The sequence below is a fragment of the Aquarana catesbeiana genome, linkage group LG01, assembly GCF_042186555.1.
Source record: "Aquarana catesbeiana isolate 2022-GZ linkage group LG01, ASM4218655v1, whole genome shotgun sequence".
NCBI classification, from domain to species: Eukaryota; Metazoa; Chordata; class Amphibia; order Anura; family Ranidae; genus Aquarana; species Aquarana catesbeiana.
The window spans coordinates 144743400-144766161 of record NC_133324.1 but is presented as its reverse complement, the minus strand read 5'-3'; the positions used below and the strand labels follow the sequence as shown (position 1 = coordinate 144766161).

The window sequence follows — 22762 nt, the reverse complement described above, 5'->3', positions numbered from 1 at the left end:
TTCCTGGCTACACAGGTTGTGGCCATTGCTGGTTTTAAATTGCTCATGATTGATTGCCATGATCTTTTGAGCAAAAGATCCATGCGTTTGTCCATTGGATCCCTTAGAACACCCATGTCTTCAAAAGACAGGTCTGTGGATCTTGAGACCTGTGAAAAGGCCGCATCCAACCTGGGCACCTTATTCCACACCGCAGAAGGGTCCTCCTCAAAAGGGAAGCGCCTTTTGTGGGCTCTGGAAAAAAAGGGCTTTTTCTCTGGATCTTGCCATTCTTTAGTAATGGCGTCAGAAATGACCGAATGAACTGGAAATGTTCGCCCCTTAGGCTCATTTAACCCTGCATACATGCGGTCATGAAGAGATAACTCCTTCTTTTCCTCACTTAAGCCAAGTGTAACATGGATAGCCTTAAGGAGTCCGTCTACCTCCTCTAGGGAAAGCTTAAATTTGGAAGGAGCCACCTCCGCTTCCTCACCCTCCTCCTCCGAATCTTTAACGGAAGGAGTAGGGGACTGCTCTTCCCTGATAGGGGGGCCTTCAGGTAAAACTTCTACCATGGGGAAAGAAATAGAACCCTGGGAAGCCTCAGAAGTGGATGGCTGACTAGCAGCTGGATTAACTAAAGAGTCACGAAAGGTCTGAATCGTGGCGTATAGTTCCTTCTTTACAGAGGTAACCAGATCATCACAAACCGAAGCTGATTCCTCCTTAACTAAAGAAGTGATGCATGTACTGCATAAGACTTTTTTCCAATTTTCTCCCATTTTGGCCCTGCAAGAAGGACATCTCTTTTTTGGGTCAGAGCTTTTAGCCTGTGAGAGAAAAAACAAAAAAGGGAAAAAAACCAGGGGACCTTTTAGTGAGACCCGGTCTCAGCTACACAAGAATCACCCACAGGTGCACTAAGAAGAAACCAGTCAGCCTCCAGTGCCCAGACAGGCCCCTTGCCACTAGGGGGTAAGAAAAAAGAAAATAGACCAAACCCAGGAAAAGGAAGAAAGGCAGACTTAAACTGCTGCTCCTACCTGAGCTTTACTGGCGCCTGTGCCTGTCCCCACCGCTGCAGACGCTGAGTCCTCCATCTCTGGTGTGCAGCTCTCCACCTGTGGCTTCATATGCCGCTTCCGGACTCCCATAGTGCATCTGCACCGGACCGGAAGCGGAAGTAGGCGCCAGTTCCTGTCCTCCCTCCTCCCCTCTCGCATCCACGCCGGAAATGACGCTTCTGCTGACCCAGTGACCCGCCTTGTCACTTCCGCCGCGCCTGCCGGCCAAAAAAAACATGGCGGCGGCGCACGCGCACCGCCGCTCCTATGACCGCGCGGATCACCGGGTCTACGGCTCTCCCCGAGCACCAGGAGGGGAAGAGGAGCCCGATTGCTACCGCTGCCAAGGCTTGGGTAGGCCGGGAGGACAGCGGGTCTCCAAAAGGAGGAAAAAATGAAAAGGAAGCCCTGTCTCCCAGGCATCTGAGAGACCTTGACTCCCCTTCAAAAAGATGTTCCCTCCGGGCCGGAGGAAACACAAAAACTGAGGTATGGTAGGGAGGCGCCTCCCTTTAAAGTTTGGAGGAAGAAGGTGTTTCCTGTTTCCGGTGGGTGGAGTCGCTATCTCAGGTGCTGTCCTGAAAGACGCCTTGGGAAAAAAGCGATATAAATACAATACATTAGGGCGGACTTCAAAACCTAAAAAATAAAATTTGCAGTACTGAAACATCACCATAACAGGGGCCTGAGCCACATTAAACGCAATACATTGCCAAAAAAAAAAATTACGATAAGGCAGCATCAGCCATTGACAGGCAGAATGAGCTCCCTTGTTTCTGGGCCCTGCCATGTTCCCACAAAGTGACAAGGACATACTTTTATGGTATCCTTATGTACGGGAGAGGTAGCTGAACAATATCGTTTGATGGAAAAACATATGAACATATAAACACCGCGCTGGAAAAATTACAGAAAATTTAAATTTTTTTCTCATTTATTTTACTAATTATTCTCAAGAAATACTGAGGAAATAAAATATATGTATCCAAATTTGCTACCAAATTAAACCCCTAATGTCCTGAAAAAAAGTGATATAAATACTTTAGGGTAAACTACAAAACCTAAGAGATATAATTTGCGGTACTGAAACATCGCAATAACAGGGGCCTGAGCCACATTAAATGCAATACGGTATATTGCAAAAAAAAAAAAAAAGATATGGCAGTTTTTAGCCATTGACAGGCAGAATGCACTCTTTATTCTGGGCCCTGCCATGTTCCCACAAAGTGACTAAGGCATACTTAAATGGTCTCTTTGTGTATGGGAGAGCTAGCTGAACATATTGTTGGATGCAGTTTTTACCATGCCATCACTGTGTTTGCAAAAGCCTTCACTGAATTTACACTTTTGTTGAAAATGTTGTAGTTAAAATGTATTCCCAATTGCATTCTGAAAAATTGGGCTTCAAAGTCCATGTTATACCCTTTGCCAAGAACCTTGATGGGTCTACTTTTATAAATAGAATCGTTTTGGGGTGGTTTCTGTGGTCGAGCCACGGTAAACACAATTTGATACCAAAAAACATACATGGCAATTTCATCCATTGACAGCAGAACGCCCTACTTTGTTTCTGGGCCTGCCATGTTCCCACTAAGTCACCAAGACATACTTATATGGTATCCTTGTGTATGGGACAGGTAGCTGAACATATTGCTGGATGCAGTTTTTACCATGCCATCACTTGTTTCTGGGCTTGCTGTGTTCATTAAGACATTCTTTTGTGACGTTCTCATGTATAGGTGTAGTAGTATAACGTAGCATAAAGTAGTATAAAGTATTTTATAGCATTGTTACCTAATTATATACAACTATTTTCATTTTCTTTGCTTTAATTTAAAGTAACCCTAATATAAAAAATATGAATTACAAATGTTCAAAACATACCCAGTCTAATGCCCCGTACACACGGTCGGGACTTTGTTCGGACATTCCGACTACAAAATCCTAGGATTTTTTCCGACGGATGTTGGCTCAAACTTGTCTTGCATACACACGGTCACACAAAGTTGTCGGAAAATCCGATCGTTTTAAATGCGGTGACGTAAAACATGTACGTCGGGACTATAAACGGGGCAGTGGCCAATAGCTTTCATCTCTTTATTTATTCTGAGCATGCGTGGCACTTTGTCCGTCGGATTTGTGTACACACGATCGGAATTTCCGACAACGGATTTTGTTGTCGGAAAATTTTATCTCCTGCTCTCCAACTTTGTGTGTCGGAAAATCCGATGGAAAATGTCCGATGGAGCCCACACACGGTCGGAATTTCCGACAACACACTCAGATCGGACATTTTCCATCGGAAAATCCGACCGTGTGTACGGGGCATAACACTGCAAATGGTTTGCTGTTCAAAATGGTATGTTTTATTTCAGAAAAAAATCTATTTGAACCCATTAAACAAAGGATATTTACAGACATGCATCTATCAATGATCAATTTATTTTTAAGGAATGACTAAAAAACATTATGAGCAATACATATAAAAAGTAGTATTTGTGAAACTGATATAAAAAAAAAACAAAAACAAAAAAAAAACATGCACACTCTTCACTGGAAAAGTTAATCTCTTCTATAATCATGCTCACATATGGTTCTCTTGAGTTGTATTAATCTGGAGCAGAACTGCCTGTCTGGTGTCTATTCAATAATCCTCAGAAGGAAGACGTCATCAGACATGAACTGACCTATTTTTACCTCTTATCTACTTATCAGCATGCTGAACAAAGAGGAAAAGAATGCATCCAAGGTGACAGTGTTCATGGGTCACTGGGTCATTCAATGAAAACCACCTGTGGTGTCAGTATGGAAACCAGAGCACAAATAACGATCACGTCAACAAATTAATGTAGAATTCAGGAACCAGTCAGGCCAAAGTGTAAGCCGGGAAAAAAAAAAAAAAAAACTTAAGTAGAAGTTAAGGAATTTATACACATGATAAAGCATTTGCATCCCTTAAACAGTATATTCTTCATAGGCTAGCAGTGATGAGAAAAGAGAATGCACATCTCTAAATGGATGTCAGGGATGCCCCTCTTTCATGCTACAATGGGAAAAGGCCATCTTGATTCTTATGAGCTATCATCACATGCTTCAAAACACTTCATGCATGGCACACAATGATTAAGGTTGCTGTTTTTTTTTTTTTTTTTTTTATGTTATCACAAAGATACTTGCTGTTTCAATTAAAACTCCAAAACAGGATTACAGACTCCCCTTGGTATGACCCACTCTGGTGGGTACAAAATCTGCTCCTCAACATTTCACTGCTTTCTCCTCATTACAACTCGGCAAACCTTTCATGGGACTTCCCTGAGTAAAATGCCGAAAAGCAAGAGAGAAAACAAGTAGTGTTTTGTGTCTGCTGCAACAGGTCATATTAGGGAATCTGACATTCCTTAAAGAATAAGTTCACCTTTTTAAAAAAAATAAATAAATAAATGCACATCTTTTTGCAGGTAAAAAAAAATGTGCATTTGTTATTTTTTTTTTGTTGAAAGCCTGGAACGCATGCAGAGCTCTTACAGACTCTGTGTGTAAGCTGTTTGGTGGCACATCGTACGGCCAAGCAGTTACACACTAGCAGGAGCCATCAATTAACAACCACATTGCTCAACAGCACTGTGGTAGTTCACTGAGAACCACAAGCCGACAGCTGCAAAGGCTGTTGGACCTTGTAGGTTTCTATTCACAGAACACTGTGAATGAGTGACATGGCAGGGCGGGCGGAGCCTGGGGAAGAAGATCGCTGGCTGCCTGTCACATCGGGGAACAGGGGAGGTTTGAGGGGCCAGTGGATTTGTAATATATTATAACCTGAATATGGGTAAAAAAGGTGAACTTATCCTTTAATGGAGTTTCCCCCAAACAATATCAACAGTCCCTGCCTCATTCAGCTATGGTTAAGAAAAAGGTGTACATTATTTTTAACAATTACCTGGAATTTATCAGTGGTTGAGCCACCCATTGCCTGAGCTTTCGTCTACCAAATGCGGTTTTGGTATGGTCCAACACCCAGATCAAGCTACCCTTTGTCTTCTGGTCAGTCTGAAATATAGAAGAAAGCATCAGAGTAAAGTCATTTCTTAAAAAGGAAAAATATATTTTATTGCCTTTGAGAATGTATCTTGAGAATTGTATTTTTTACCTAACGGTCATTTTTACCATCATTCTTCTGCGACACATGTTGATATTTTATCCAGGCTTTCCCTGTTTCAACCATCTGTAATTTCAATCAGTTTGCCTAAGAAAATCATCTACATACTATATGCCACCTAGATTGTATATTAATTAAATTGAGGTTTATTGACAGAGCAGTGTCTCCAGACTTAAAGTGACTCTACTGCATTTTTAGGGAGGACACAATGCATGCATATACAATTAACAAACCGTGTGCCATTTTCTTTTGATTGTTGTATGCAAGGGTTCTTGTTCTGCAGTTTTTATACCCCTGCGTCTATAGGCATTGTTAGAAATGAAGAGCAAAATTCACACCTGGCTTTTCAACTATGTAATTACATGAAGGATACAGATTAAAATCAGGGAGAGAATACTATAACCTCACACTCATACAAGGTTTTAATAATAAAGAAACTAACAACAGAGCCATCCAAGGTGGCCTTGAACATAACACTGACATGGATGCATCAGTTGCTTAGCAAAAGGAACATTTTTATGAAATCTACATTCTCTTGAATCAAGGTAATTTGGGAAGCCTGGAAAGTAACTAGCAAAATAAAATGTTTACTGGAAAATCATAATACCTTAATACAGAAGTTACTAAGTCTTTCAGAGGGACTCAAATATTCACAACAAGAAGAAAAATACCACATTCTGCTATTATCTAGTGCTTTTTACTATAATTAACATGGAACACTAGTCAGTCCCTCCTTCCTCCACAGCCAGACATACCATATCATCCCACAAGCACCTCCCGATCTCTCGGAATGATCTGTGCGGCGGGGAACAGCTGTGAACACCAATCTCATTTGTATAGATTTTTAGCTGACAGCCACTTCTCCTTCCCTCCCTCAAGCGGCTGTCAGCTAAAAAGCTATACAGGGAGATCACAGCTGTCCCTCCTGCCGCACGATCATTCCCAGCTGTTTCCCTTGTGCTCCTCCCCTGGCCCCCTCCGTGTCTTTCGCCGCCCGCCCCCCCCCTTCTCTGGCCATCGTGTTCCCCTCCGGCCACTCCTCCTCCGCCCCCCCTCGTCCCCCCGCAGTCGGCTCCCCTCCTCTCCTGCCGGCTAGGGGGGGGATCTGTCAGGAATTGGAGGGACACAGTAAGCGAGATCGCTCCTGTGATAACTGAGCAGAGTAAACTGTGTCTACTCTGCTCAGTTTATGAATGAACAGGAGTCTCCGTCTCCTGTTCATTCATCTTCAGTGCTGAGAAAGGGACTGGGGAATCTGTGTCCTCTGTCCTTTTCTCTGTCTCAAAGGGGAGATGTCAGGGGTCTGTACCACTCTCCCCTGCCCTACCAACACTGTCCACTGCCACAACCCCCTCCCCCCAAAAAAAGCATTGTGAAAAAAAATTAAAAAACAAATTAAATTGTAAAAAATAAATTATTAAAAATAAAAAAACTACTGACACCATCCACTGCCACATACCACCACCACCACCTTCCCCAGAAGCACTGTGAAAAAAATATTGAAAAGGTGACTTAAAAAATATTTTGCTGCGGAGGGAGGGGGTTGCGGGTGCGAAGAGCCACCTCCCTGAAATTAGTCTTTGCAGGTTGGGATGTCTGCACAGCTGACATTGGAAAAGTTGTGCCCACACTGGGAGATTTTTCCCTCTATTCCTTTTTTGGTGACAACTGTCAATAGTCAGCTTTGCCCTCACTTTTGGTTGAGAGGAGAGGAAGGATGCATTTAACAACTCATCAATGAGATTTTGAAGGGATTTTATTTAAGCGCATATATGAGCATTTTAGAAGTGTATTTCAGGAATTTTACATGTATATTCAAGCTGCAGGTGGTTGCTTTAGGCTGCTTTCACACTGAAAGCGCCGGCCGTTAGCTGTAGAGCGCAGCTCCTTTTAGCGGCGCTTAAACAGTATGTCCATCCAAAACTTTTTCCGTTGGGTTTTGTTTAGATTAGGGAATGAATCCCTTGATCAGGATTCAGTCTATACTACTCCCATTGCTGGCACTAGCAAGTTGTCTCTATTTTATTCACTAAAAAGTTTACCTAAATTAACATAAAATAACACTTTTTATTTATCTCACAATAATCTACTAACTAAAAGAGGGACAAAAAGTTTTCTAAATATGTAGTTAAGTGTAGGTCTATGTTAGAAAAGTAAGAACGAAGTGAATATCCCTGTCAGTTCATTGCAATTGCTCTGGAAACAATGCAGTGAATGCAAACCCATTTTTTGTTGCTAGGCAACAGCTGAAAAAGAAGGAAATTATAAGATGTGATCAGAAACTTACTTGATTTTGTAAGATTTCCAGATTTCTTAGCGTTGTCCCATTTATATTCATACACTCTACTGAACTGGACATCGGCATAAACTGACTTTAAAAGAAAGAAAAACAAGAAGAGAGAATATATAAGGCTATATGTATAAAAACACATCCCTTTGAACTGCCTTCAGGGGTCATTTAATATCCACTGCACAATTTTAGACTTCATTATATATGTTTACTGAAATCCACAAATTACTGTAGAAAAATATCTGCAGCGTTGTCTTACGGTAAGCACAGGGCAAAGCCCCTTATCCCAAGTGTCTATGGGACTATAATGTCTAATGTACAAGATGTTTTACTATACATTTTTTATTTGATACTATAAAATATACAAAAAAAATACAATTATGCACAATGACAGTAGTAGGCATACAGTATATTAATGCTAGGAAATTCAGACCACAAGTGTAGTGTATTGCAGTCAGCAGCCAAAATGCAGCTTTAGAAATTATGGATGGCTACAAATAAAACATTGAACTTTGTATTTATAAAAATCAATTTTCTGGAAATTGTTGGGGACACAGAATTCAGACAATTGGATTATACTGCTGCATGCAGGGGAATTTGAACAAATGGAAAAAAAAATGATTAAATAAAAAATAAAAATGGTGACTGGCCTGGTTCACACTTCTGCGTCTCAGCGGGTTGCATTTTGTGTGGGAACGGAAGCCCATTTATTTCAATTTCCTAAAAACACAGGGAAAAGGTCCTCCCTGCTCATGGAAACTGCAAGTGCAGTGTGGTTCTCAGTGCATGAAGTGGCTGCTGTGATTTCCAGTGCATTGTCTGTGTTTTTCTATGTGGGTCGTTGCGGCTGCAGGAACAGATGTGGACCTGGCCTAACATCTTACACTCCCACACACCTCAATTTGTAGAAAGACATTACTAGGAGCAAGGTCACAGACACAGAGGGCTGGGAATAGTGTCCCTTAATCAACTTCAAAAAAATGATTTCACAGTAAGCAGAAAAATCCTTTTTTTTCCTCATTCACTGAAAGACACAGAATTCAGAGACAATTAGGTAATCAGGCCCATTTAACAACAGAACTCAGAACCTTTGCAGTTCAAAAAGCTGCGTGAAGTCTCTTAAGTCCAAAACTACCATTAGATGAGGCCTGGAAATCGACATGGTAAAATTTAGAAAACAGAAGACAAGGTGGCAACCTAGCAAACTTTTCAAAGTATCAGGAAGCACTCACAGATTTAGGAGTGTGCGCTTTGATAGGAAAAGGTGGAACCCAATTGAACCCCCATAAGCTTGGATGATGATCTGTCTGAGACACCTAAAAAGGGTAGCGTGAGAACCTGGTTCCCATTTGCAGGGATCATTGGGAATGACAAAGAAAGAGTAATTCCAAGGGAAAAAGTTGCTGAGAGATAGACATGGACAGCACAGACTAAATCTGCACAATAAAGAAAAATCTCCTGAGGCATTGGAGCAGAACACAACCAAATTTTTTGGAGTTCCAGAATGTTGATCAGGACCCAGGATTCCTATAGGATACAAGTCCCCTGCACAAACAAGGTGTCTAGGACACCTCCCCTGCCTGTCAGTAGTCGTGAGGATCTTCCAAGAGGTCATGAGGAAGAGTTTTTCCAGATTCAGAACCCAAATCCTGAGCCACCAGACCAGAGACTACCTGGTCCTTGGTGTCAGGAGAATCGATTTGTGACACAATAACAGGATATTGAATTGCAGTGTTCTGGAGTATAACTGGACAAATGGGATTGCTTTGAATGAGGCTACCATCAGCCTCAGAACTCTCATGCATAAGTAAATAGGCGACTCTTGGGCTGAAGAGTCCAAATATAGCAGCGGAGAGTTAGAATTTTCTCTTGAGGGAGAAAAACTATAGCTTGAGTTGAGTCTAGGATAAGACCCAGATATTCCAATCAATGCAAAACACACCTTTATACCTACGCATTCTTGATTGAGTTCCTATTAACTGCTATATTAGGCACTCATAAGTGTCCAAAACACACACACACACACACATACACCATATATATATATATATATATATATATATATATATATATATATATATATATATATATATATATATATATATATATATATACACACATACACATACACACACTTCTGAACATCAAAGTGAAAAAAAGATGCAGCAGGCTAGTCCATTTTGCTGAAATTTCGTTGCAGCAACTCGAAATGGTACTCAGAAGTTTGTAAGGCCCTCCCACGTACTTGTATGCATGCCTGACAACATCGGGCATGCTTCCAATGAGATGATGGATGGTGTCCTGGTGTATTTCCTCCCAGATCTGGACCAGGGCATCACTAAGCTCCTGAACAGACTGAGGTGGAACCTGGTGGCATCGGATGGACTGACACACAATGCCTCAGAGGTGTTCCATTGGATTTAGGTCAGGCGAGCGTGTGGGCCATTCAATGGTATCAATTCCTTCATCCTCCATGAACTGGCTGCATACTCTCACCACATGAGGCCGAGCATTGTCGTGCACCAGGAGGAACCCAGGACCCACAGCACTAGAGAAGGGTCTGACAATGGGTCCAAGGATTTCATCCGATACCTAATGACAGTCAGGGTGCCATTGTCTAGCCTGTAGAGGTCTGTGCGTCCCTCCATGGATATGTCTCCCCAGACCATCACTGGCCCACCATCAAACCGGTCATACTGAACGATGTTACAGGCAGAACATTCTCCACGGCTTCTCCAGACCCTTTCATGTCTGTCACATGTGCTCAGGGTGAACCTGCTCTTATCTGTGAAGAGCAAAGGGTGCCAGTGGTGGACCTGCCAATTCTGGTGTTCAATGGCAAATGTCAATCAAGCTCCACGGTGCCGGGCAGTGAGCACAGGGCCCACTAGAGGACATCGGGCCCTCAGGCCACCCTCATGAAGTCTGTTTCTGATTGTTTGGTCGGAGACATTCACAACAGTGGCCTACTGGAGGTCATTTTGTAGGGCTCTGGCAGTACTCATCCTGTTCCTCCTTGCACAAAGGAGCAGATACCGGTCCTGCTGATGGGTTAAGGACCTTCTACGCCCTTGTCCAGAAATCTTAGAGTAACTGCCCATCTCCTGGAATCTCCTCCATGCTCTTACGACTGTGCTGGGTGACACAGCAAACCTTCTGGCAATGGAACACATTGATGTACCATCCTGGAGAAGTTGGACTGCCTTGTAACCTCTATAGAGTCCAGGTATCATTTCATGCTACCAGTAGTGATACTGACCCTAGCCAAATGCAAAAATAGTGAAAAACAGTCAGAAAAGAGGAGTAGGGAAAAGAAAAATGTCAGTAACCTCTACCTGTAAAAACATTCCGGTTTTGGAGGTCGTATCATTGTTGCCTATCTAGTGCACCTGTTAATTTCATTAACACCAAGGCAGCTGAAACTGATTAACAACCCCCTCTGATACTTAACTAAGTAGATAAATATCCCAGGAGTTTAATTGACTTGATGCTATACTCTGATTAATAAGTGCTCCTTTATTTTTTTTGAGCAGCGTGTGTGTGTGTGTGTGTGAGTGTATATATATATATATATATATATATATATATACACACACACACAGTGGGGACAGAAAGTATTCAGAACACCTTAAATTTTTCCCTCTTTGTTATATTGCGGCCATTTGCCAAAATCATTTAAGTTCATTTTTTTCCCTCATTAATCTGCACACAGCACCCCATATTGACAGAAAAACACAGAATTGTTGACATTTTTGCAGATTTATTAAAAAAGAAAAACTGAAATATCACATGGTCCTAAGTATTCAGACCCTTTGCTCAGTATTTAGTAGAAGCAAATACAGCTAATACAGGTTTTTCACACCTGGATTTGGGGATCCTCTGCCATTCCTCCTTGCAGATCATCTCCAGTTCTGTCAGGTTGGATGGTAAACGTTGGTGGACAGCCATTTTTAGGTCTCTCCAGAGATGCTCAATTGGGTTTAAGTCAGGGCTGGGCCATTCAAGAACAGTCACGGAGTTGTTGTGAAGCCACTCCTTCGTTATTTTAGCTGTGTGCTTAGGGTCATTGTCTTGTTGGAAGGTAAAAATTCGGCCCAGTCTGAGGTCCTGAGCACTGAGGTTTTCATCCAGGATATCCCTGTACTTGGCAGCATTCATCTTTCCCTCAAGTGCAACCAGTCGTCCTGTCCCTGCAGCTGAAAAACACCACCACAGCATGATGCTGCCACCACCATGCTTTACTGTTGGGACTGTATTGGACAGGTGAGGAGCAGTGCCTGTTTTTCTCCACACATACCGCTTAGAATTAAGGCCAAAAAGTTCTATCTTGGTCTCATCAGACTAGAGAATCTTATTTCTCACCATCTTGGAGTCCTTCAGGTGTTTTTTTTTAGCAAACTCCATGCGGGCTTTCATGTGTCTTGCACTGAGGAGAGGCTTCTGTCGGGTCACTCTGCCATAAAGCCCCAACTGGTGGAGGGCTGCAGTGATGGTTGACTTTCTACAACTTTCTCCCGACTGCATCTCTGGAGCTCAGTCACAGTGATCTTTGGGTTCTTCTTTACCTCTCTCATCAAGGCTCTTCTCCCCCGATAGCTCAGTTTGGCCGGAAGGCCAGTTCTAGGATGGTTTCGGGTCGTCCCAAACGTCTTCCATTTAAGGATTATGGAGGCCACTGTGCTCTTAGGAACCTTAAGTGCAGCAGAATTTTTTTTGTAACCTTGGCCAGATCTGTGCCTTGCCACAATTCTGTCTGAGCTCTTCAGGCAGTTCCTTTGACCTCATGATTCTCATTTGCTCTGACATGCACTGTGAGCTGTAAGGTCTTATATAGACAGGTGTGTGGCTTTCCTAATCAAGTCCAAATCAGTATAATCAAACACAGCTGGACTCAAATTAAGGTGTAGAACCATCTCAAGGATTATCAGAAGAAATGGACAGCACCTGAGTTAAATATATGAGTGTCACAGGAAAGGGTCTGAATACTTAGGAACATGTGATATTTCAGTTTTACTTTTTTAATAAATCTGCAAAAATGTCAACAATTCTGTGTTTTTCTGTCAATATAGGGTGCTGTGTGTACATTAATGAGGAAAAAAAATGAACTTAAATTATTTTAGCAAATGGTTGCAATATAACAAAGAGTGAAAAATGTAAGGGGGTCTGAATACTTTCCGTCCCCACTGTATATATAGATATGAGTACACATACACACACAAGGCCAGTGCAAGGTTTTTTCAATACCCTAGGCCAAACCTCATTTTGCCGCCCTTGACTCCACCCCCTTTGCCCTGCCCTTGTACCACATGTGATTTACCTAACCACATACACTGACCTACCTGACTCCCACTTCCTGCACTAATCACCCCCCCCCCATACACACAGCTCGATGTAGATTGGAGGATTCATCCTCCTCCTTACCTCTCCGTGGCCTCATCATCCATCACATCTCTCCTGAGGACTCTCCCCAGCATTGGGCGGGGGCAGTATTGCTTAGGAGTCCTAACCAGTGCAATCCAGTGGATCCGTGGTCTCCCCCCGCTGGCCGGGAGGTTAGCTCAACTAACAGCCGCTGCACATCTCTCAATGCTCTCATGATCTCCATCGTGCCCCACCCCGCCCCCTCTGCTGTACTCACACAGGGTGCACAAGAGGGACAGCCTGGACCAAAGGAGTCCCGGGGCAGCACTGAGATGTGAGACAGCGGTGCGCTCCGCGTGACACATAGTGGGATTGGTGGACTGATGGCCTGGAGTGCTCTCCCATTACACCACAGCTGACGATTTACGGGAGGGGAGATGCAGCCTTGAATGATTCTGACTGCTTGAATTTGTTGATGAAAACCGTGGGCAGTAATCGTAATGCATCACCAAATCGGATTGTTAACAGGATAATCGTAATTGAATTGAAAGACCAGTGAAAATGCGCACCTCTAAAACATTCACATGAAAAATCTGCATGCTAGATAAGTGAGACAGTGATAAATAGAGCATAGCACTGTATAGTGTGTAAATATGGTGTGTGGGTGTGTGTGTGTGTGTATATATATATATATATATATATATATATATATATATATATATATATACACACACACACATACACACACACACACACATACATACATACATATACACACATACACCCACACACCATATTTACACACTATATGGTGCTATGCTCTATTTATCACTGTCTCACTTATCTAGCATGCAGATTTTTCATGTGAATGTTTTTTCATGTCTTGCTGTTTTTGACTACCTGTCATGGGTGTCGATTTCGTCTGGTGACATTTGCCTAGAGGTTGGTGGAAGGAGATGCACTGGAGACATTAGCCATATATGTTTTCTTCACCGTCACGTTTGATGTATAGAAGAATTACCAGCACTTTATGTGGGTCTAACTAATCGGTGGTAGATTGGACTTTTTTTGTTTATAAAACATTCACTTGTTAGTCATTATAAATATAAGATTATACATTTGTTTTTAGTGCGGTACGAAATCAGTTGTTTTTCTTACATATTGAGGCTTTGAGCCTTACTACCTGCTGCTTTGTTTATACACTCATTTTGATTAATATTTTGTTATTGCACTGTATATCACTTTGTTTACATTCCAGGGTGCACAGGTAGAAGGGGTTTCCAAGATCCCCTTTTTTTTCCTTTTTCAAGTTTTTCCTTGTCCAGCAGGGATATGAGTTTGTTTTTGACATCCTGGATTATAGGGGGCCTGGGAGAGGACCATTTTTTGAGTGTCGCTTGTCTGGCTGACATGAAGCATGTTGACAACCAGGCCTTGTTGTGCAGGTTGCTTGCGGAGTTTTAATGCATTGTAAACCAGGGGTTTCCAGATTACCAAAAAGAGGAGGGAAAATGTTATTTGAAGGGGGCGTCCCCTGACTTTTAAGGTGAGGTCTTCGACTTGACTGCAGAAGGAAGAGATGTGAGGGCAAAGCCAAAGTCTGTGTAGTAGAGATGGTCCGTCATGGCCACATAGAGGACATTTGTGTTTGTGGGGTTGTTGTGGTGAAGGCTGGAAAGGGATGTAAGCACCATGCATTGTTTTGAATTGTTGATGGCGGCAGAATTCATTCGTGATGAATTTACAGGCAGAGTTATATCCACTTAGGATGTGGCTCACTGCTTCTGGAGAGTTGAAGTCCGAGTTCCAAGAAGTGACAGATGTGGCCTTTAGAGGCTTGCTGAGGTGGGAATTGAGAGGTTTGTAAACGTTTGAGATCTTAAATTGTTGCTGTTCCAGTAAAGAGTCCAGAAAGGAACTGCGGATGCATTGAAGTTTGCTTGGGCATTGACTTGTAACATGTTGTACGGCTCGATGAATGAACAAAAAGTGGTGGTGAGGGAGCTCAAAACATGTCAAGATTTGGGAGATCGGTCTAGCGTTGCCTGTATTCCTGACAAAAAGTTGACTAAAGTTTTGTAGCTTCCTGTGGGTCCAGGTTTTGAATCCAGAGTGAGACGTAGCAGGTGGAAAGGAGGGATTTTCATGAACTGGGAGGTGTAGAGAAACCCACGGAGAAGGATGTAATTAGTGTCTGACCTCACGCCAGGCGGTCAGCGTTTCTCTGAATAGCATATTTTGGCGGAGGTGAGGAGGGATGGACCACAGCTTACAGTGAAGGAGAGCCAGCAAGCAGTAGGTGATAGCCAGTTGGGATTCCAGGTCATAGTTGGCGTATCTGGAGGTGTTTGAGATCCAGTCTAGGCTTATTCTTGAGAGACAAGATAAATTATACACTCCAATATTGGGGAGGTTGGCTCCCCCCTCGCTCCTCGGGAGGACTAGTTTGTTCAGTTGTAGAAAATTAGAATCGCGCTATCCATAAATTATTGACCAAAAATCAAACTGATTGAAGGGGAGGAGAGAGGCCGCGCAGTCCGGATACACAGCTCTCCCGGCTCGGACAAGTTGTTCAGGTACCCGGACGCATGCACCTCCACCACCTCCTTCTGCTCGCCCTCCATCCTGCAGGATCCTTATGATGATCTGATCGGTTGGGAGGGGACCGCCTGGCATCTGTGACTGTGCTCGACGTCCTTGGAGCCATACAGTGTTTCCTTACACGCATTCCCTGATCCTCTGTTATGGGGGATCACGGAACTCTGGTAAGAGTTCATTTCTGCTGATCTGGTGGTAGATTCAACACAGCTTTTTATCCAGTGTTTCTGAGGATGGCTTGCTCATATTATATGGACTTTTAATTTTTGCGCGGGTGGTTTCTATTTATTTGTTCACTAGATTGCTTTTTTCACATTCACAATCCAAGTATATAAAGCATTGACATAATTTTTTACATTGATGTATGTTATCTCTTCAATCAATTACTTTCGGACCTATTAATGTTTGGTTTTACTACTCAATGTGTTCATGCATATTTTAGTCTTTGGGGAGTTTTTGATTTTTATTATTATTTATGATTTTTTCACTATTATCAGATGTACTGCAATTAATGGCGTATAACATGCACTTTTTCACCCTGAAAATCGGGTGCAAATAGCACGTGCATGTTATACGCCAATACTTCAATTTTAGCTGCCTCGGAGGGGACAGAGAGGGGGGCAGGATGAGTGCTGTCAGATTACATACAGTGAGAATCTCCTGTTTACTTGGCGGCCTCTGTAAAAGGAAGTCCCATCTCCTGGGCCGCCATTGGACCACTGCTCTGTCCATCATTGGAGATTCTCACTGTATGTAATCTGTTGGCGCTCGTCCCACCCCCTCCCTGTCCCCTCTAGGCTGCAGATGGGCATCGATCAGGCTGCACTGATGGCAATGTTGAAGCTGCTGCCACTGAAGGCAAGGGTGAGGCTGCTGCCACTGAAGAGAAGGGTGAGGCTGCTGCCACTGAAGAGAAGGGTGAGGCTGCTGCCACTGAAGAGAAGGGTGAGGCTGCTGCCACTGAAGAGAAGGGTGAGGCTGCTGCCACTGAAGAGAAGGGTGAGGCTGCTGCCACTGATGGCAAGGGTGAGGCTGCTGCCACTGATGGCAAGGGTGAGGCTGCTGCCATTGATGGCAAGGGTGAGGCTGCTGCCATTGATGGCAAGGGTGAGGCTGCTGCCATTGATGGCAAGGGTGAGGCTGCTGCCATTGATGGCAAGGGTGAGGCTGCTGCCATTGATGGCAAGGGTGAGGCTGCTGCCATTGATGGCAAGGGTGAGGCTGCTGCCATTGATCTCGTGCCCCTGGAAGATGCATTTTTTTGCGAAACGCAGCGTAGGGCTGAGCAGTATCATCGCGCCACCTCCCACTGTTGCTGTATATCTAACAGGACGAGCTGTCTGTGGTTATCCGGCCGGTGCCACAGTTTGTTTTTCCATTTGATGATGCCGATTGTCTTACTTACATGTGAGTGTTTACGTTTTTTTCTACAATAAATTGCCATCTGATTTTATACTATGGGAGCCCTCCCTTTCTTTTCTCCTATGATGACACCACTACGCTGAGGGCTGAGCCCCCTTCCTGTGGATCCATCCATCTCCATCCCAACACCTGACGCCCTTTTCCAGTTTCCATTCCCATCTCTGCTCCATCCCTGCTCCTGGGAAGTCCGGACTACTAGGATCTTAAAAGCCCTTTTAGACCCTCTGTAACGGGGGGTCATGGGGTTCTGGTAAGCGACCAGGCTCTTACTGTTGGTGGTGGTCCTACACATTTGAGGTTCCATGCGGTTGAAGGACCCGTAACTGCTAATTCAATTTTTCTCGGGTTTCTTCTTTTTTGGACATTTTTTTACCCTTTATAATGGTTTTTTCAATATATTTATTTTGTTTGGACTTTATTTTTGTGATTCGTGTGCACTGATTGTGATATATTATTGCACGGATGATTTATGTATTCACTGATACTTTTTGTCATTTGTTTGCACTGATTGTGATATATTACCACACAGATGGTTTATGCATTCACTGATACTGGTTGTATTTAGTGCTTTTTGTGTGGTGAATCTGGTCACACATTCACCAATCTATATAGCGCGAGTCATCCAACTTTTTCCTTGCTGCCATTGATGGCAAGGGTGAGGCTGCTGCCATTGATGGCAATGGTGAGGCTGCTGCCATTGATGGCAATGGTGAGGCTGCTGCATTGATGGCAATGGTGAGGCTGCAGATGGGCACTGACCCTTATTTTACTTTAAAGCTCCTTATTTAAAATGTAAGTTTTTTTTCCTGAAACTTCCCTCTTCAAATGAATGTGCGTGTTATACGCCGATAAATACGGTACTTATGAGATCAGTTTAATTTTTGGTCAATAATTTATGGATAGCGCGATTCTAATTTTCCAAATCTTTTTTGCATTAATGTTATACATGAGAATTGCAGCTTCTGAGGGATCACAGTTTTGGATGTAACTCCTCTCAATTTTTATGTTATTTTAATGTATTTGTCTTAGCGCAGTTTTTGATATTTCTTCCACTAGTTTGTTTAGTGCAATGTGGGGGCGCCGTCTCTGCCAGAGAAAGTATGATAAAGCTTTTTGTCTTTTTTTGAATATCTTTGTGTTGTAGAAGCAGGAGTATTGTTTGAAGAGGGTATAGAAGTCTGGCAAAGCTGACCATTTTAAATAGGTGGCACCTCCCAAAAAGCGAGGTGGAGAGATCCATCCATGTCTCCAATTCGTTTATTATTCTAGAGATTACTGGAGTAAAATTGAGATTATATAAGGATGAAGGAGTTTTTCCGATTTTTATCCCTAGATATGTAATGCAACTATTTGCTACAGAAAAGATGGAAGAGGTTGTCCATGAGAGAGTTCTAAAATGAAACAGAGGAAGCATCTCACTTTTGGCAAAATTGATACGTAGACCAGAAACCCCCCTAAACTGCATGAAAATTTCCTAAATGAGAAGCAGGTCAGAAGCAGGGTTAGAAGAGAAAATGAGTATGTCATCTGCAAATAGGGCTAGAGGGAGATCCTCTTGACCTATTTGGACTCCATGAAGGGAGGGGTGGGAAAGGAGGAAACGGAAAAATTGGTTCGAGGGCCAGATTGAAGAGTAGTGGGGAAAGTGGGCAGCCTTGTCTAGTGCCTTTATATAGTTTAACAGGTTTTGAGATGAGGCCAGCTGCTACTATGTTTGCTGTTGGGGCAACATACATCGTATCTATTAAGTGGACGAAAGGACCTGTAAAACCTAAATATTGCAGGACGGAGGTTAACCAGGGAAAGCTGGCATCAAAGGAGATTATGGCTATGTCTTTACTGGTGTTAGACTTGGCATGTTTCGAGGACCATGAGTACTTTGCGGATATTGGAGGATGCGGATCGGCCTTGGGTGAAGCCAGCTTGAGCCGGGTGGATAAGGGTTGGCATGATTTTGGTCAGTCTATTGGCCATGATCTTGGAGAGGGTCTTAGAGTCTAGCTTAAGTAGTGAGATGGGTCTGTAGGAGCTGGGTTCAGAGGGATCTTTGCCTTTCTTGGCTCAGCTTTATGTGGGCTTGGTATCCTGACGGGAGGTAGTCACCACCCTGGAGAATCGTTTGGTAGACCTTCGCTAGGGTTGGGACTATGGTATGTGCTATGAGCTTGAAGAACTCAGGGGTGTACCCATCTGGGCCCGGGGCTTTCCCATTGGCAAAAGAGATTGTTTTGTGAATTTCTGGCTCAGTAATCAGATAATTTAGTTGATCAAAGAGGGTGGAATCGATTTGAAGAAGAGGGATCTTTTGTAAAAAATGTTGTGCAGCGTCTGGGTCAAAGGGGTCTGGGCTATATAGAGAGGTATAATATTGTTCAATTATCGAGCTTTTGTCAGTGGGGGAGGAGCACAAATTTCCTTGTGAATCTTTTAGGGACGTTAGGTGTGTGGGAATATGTGTTCCCTTGCACAGCTTTGCTAGCAATTTCCCTGACTTGTTGCCAAACATGGTAATGAAGGTCAGAATAAGATTGATATACACGTTCTTGAGCTTCTGCCCATCGATCGAAGTTTGTTTTGGCTTCTCGCCAAATCTTACGGCTTGTGGGGGTATTGCTACATGATAACTGGGCTTGGGTGAGTCTGAGGCGGTTGCTGGCTTCACGGAACTTTGTAAGAACCTTCCTTTTGTACATAGCCGTAAAAGCAATGATACTACTGCGTAGAACGGTTTTGCCTGCATTCCATAACAAATTGGAGTCAGGGCATTGCGGGGCATTAGTCAGCTCGTTGTCTGACCAGGTCTCATGTAGGGTTTTCTGAAGATCAGGATTTCGGGCCAAGAATTGGGGGAACCACCATATTCTCATGGAGGGTAGAAGGCTGAAGTTGTGTAATTTTATCGAAATGGGGGCATGGTCGGAGATTGCAATGTCATGGATAAGAGTTTCAGAGGTTTTACTTAGTAGCGCGGAATTGCATAGTAGGTAATCAATCCTGGATAGATAGTAGATAGGTAATCAATTCCGGTTGAGCTAAGTGCCATGGGTCGCTGAGCTGAAGGGTTGTTGCAAAGGAAGTAGGGGACAAGGTGTGCTGTGACTGCCTGGAAGAAGGGTTTGGTGGGGGAGTTGGGTGCGTAGATGTTAGTGACTATGAGGTCTTTGTTGGAAATGCGAAGATGAAGGGTTGAGAGGCGTCCGTCCTCATCGTGTGCGGATGACAATTTCGCAGGGGAGATTTTTTGTGGACTAGGATCAGAACACCTGCTTTACCTTTAGTAGAGGCAGAGCCATGCATTTGGCCCACCCATAATTTGGTCATGCGCCAGAAGTCAGCTGAAGAGAGATGAGTCTCCTGGAGGAGTGCTATGTTCGCATTTAGTCTTTTTAAGTGTAGTATTGCTATACGCTTGTGCGGGGACCGAAGTCCTTTGACGTTCCACTAAATTATTTTCATTGTGTCAGTTGGAAATGGGACTGGGTTAACTTAAAGTGGTTGTAATTCCTGCAATACAACTTTATCTCTTAGTAATCTACACAGCACAGGCAGCTGAATGCTGCCTGTGAAAGTGTACTCACTGTGTTTGTTTCCATAGAAATCACCATGCAATCAAAAGTGATGTCAGGCGCGATTGCGCAGTAGGTATTTTCATTAACGACACACATAGTGTGCCGTTTCTATCTCCCCTGCATGCCAGGACATTAGGATTGATGAGCTTCCTCTCAGAACGACACAGAGGGAAGTCTCGCGATGCTGCTCTGATTATCTCCTTCCTGCTTCTCCCCCTTGTGACTGTGTAAGACGCCACACGGGGGAGGGAACCAGAGTAGCACAGAGTGTGATTTGCTGTGATTAATGGCTTAGCTCGGTTGCCGTAGTAACGGCAAATCGAGATAGAGGCTTGGTTTAGGCTTGGACAGGAAAACAAAGTAAGGGCGGAAATGACGCCCACAAAAGATCAAGATCATCAAGCAGTAGTACCGATGGCGTGGCCAATACCAGGAAGAAACAAAATGTAAAAAAAAGGGAAATAAGGTATTTTAAAACCTTGTTTTTGTCATATTTAAATGTGTATGGCTTACTAATACATTGCAGGATCATTATATTAAAAAATAATACAAAAAAGTACAGGGTCTACTTCCTCTTTAAGGTATGTTTTTCCTTTAGAGATCCTGTGTGATGTGTATGCAATCTGGGTCGTGGGTAATGGGGGGGGAGATAGGTGTTCAGTGAGGGATGAAGAGTCTGATAGATGTACAGAGAAACAGCAGTAAATAATAGAGGGGGTAAAGACAAAAGTAGACTCACAATTTAGTGGAACCCTTCACTTCACTTTCTTCTACACGTGATACTCACCAAGGACTGCGTTACCGGAGAAGGGGGCATTTGGAAAGGCACCTACTGGTGCTGGTCAGTGCATAAAGTAAACCATAATCGCACGACTCCGGAAGGCTGTCATAGAGGATAAAACATAATAGTTAAAACAACTATAAAACTTATGCTAATAAGGAACCCCGAATAGTCATGTAAATGAAGCAAGTGTTTAGATCCTGGAAGACCAGGAAGAGGAAGAAAGGTTTGAATTCTCAGGGACCCATATGAGGTTCTTCAATGGTGTTTAGGAGAACCCGGGTTGTTGGAGTAGCGAAATTGTTTTGGTGGATCCTTACAGGGGGCTGCGTTGCTCCCTGGGGCCTTTGTGGTATCGGCTAGTTTCCATTGGAGAAAGCTCCTGTGGGATGTGGAGCTGCGTCTGGAGATAGGGGGCTGCTTCATCTGGGTGGGAGAATTATGTCTCCCCTGCCTGGTCAGTGAGGCGTAAAATGGCTGGGTATGCCAGAGTGAATTTCACACCCTTGAAGTGTAGGGCGGAGCAGATTGGTTGAAAAGCTTTCCGCTTGCTGGAAACTTCCTGTGAGTAATCTGCAAATAGGAGCAGCTTGTGCCCCTTCAATTGGAAGGAGTTAGCATTCCGAAAGGATTTAAAGATTGCTACCCTGTCCGAGTAGTTGAGGTATCTTACGATGCTCGGGTGGGGGGAGCGTCCGTTGTTGGATGGGGCTCCCACTCTGTGGGATCTTACCACTACACATGGAGTGGTGATGCCGAGGGCCACAGGGATGCAGGTGTTGCTAAGCTCCGTTAATGAACTGGAGTTATAGGACTCAGAGAGGCATATAATTCACACATTATTGCTGCGCGAGCGGTTTTCCAGGTCATCTAACTTTTCCAGTATGTATTGCTGGGTTTGGGATGCCTGGAGTGCTGTCTCGTGAGTGTTCCATGCCTCCTCCTCCAAGTCAGCTATGCGTTGCTCTGCTACATTGAGCCTGCCAGCCTGCTCTTTAAGTTCCCTCCGGAGCTGGTCAATCCCTGCTGTGACTACCCTGTCCACAGCTGAGGTGATAGTGGGAGAGAGCAGATCTGCCACAGCTTGGGCCATTTTATTGTACTGGTCTTCTGCAGCAGCTTGGGGTAGTTGAGAAGCGTTAGCTGCTTATGATGCTGGGCTTGTGAGGTAACTTTAGGCCAATTTGGCTGTCTGTGAGCCGAGTGAGGAGGGATCGGGATCCGCGGCCTGTACAGGCACACTACAGGCCGACCGAAATTAGATACCGCTCCATCAGGAGTAGTGCGGGGACGTGTGCAGGGCACCGTCGGTGAGCCGGGAGTCGTACCAGACAGGCGGTTTAATAACCGTCTCACACTTCCACTACATGTGGCGCCGGAAGTTTCAACATATTTTAACAGGTAAACGTTAGATCTTTATTCAAAGAGTGCTGACAAACAAAGGTGGTATAAAAGCTGCCACACCCGATTAGTTACAATCATAAAATACTAAAGCACTTGGGCTTTTAAGGCACTGGATACTAGATACTTGATGGATAC

General features: G+C 43.7%; 1 protein-coding gene across 1 annotated transcript in view; it reads right to left on the bottom strand.

Annotated features, from left to right (window-relative positions):
- Window positions 1-22762, bottom strand: part of MSH3 (mutS homolog 3) — a 322177-nt gene that overhangs the window by 183713 nt on the left and 115702 nt on the right. Inside the window, exons 11-12 of the mRNA XM_073624435.1 lie at window positions 7490-7574; window positions 4984-5093 (exon numbers count right to left, since the gene is read on the bottom strand). Of these exons, the coding sequence (XP_073480536.1) occupies window positions 4984-5093; window positions 7490-7574 (195 nt within the window). The remainder of the gene's footprint in view (window positions 1-4983; window positions 5094-7489; window positions 7575-22762) is intronic.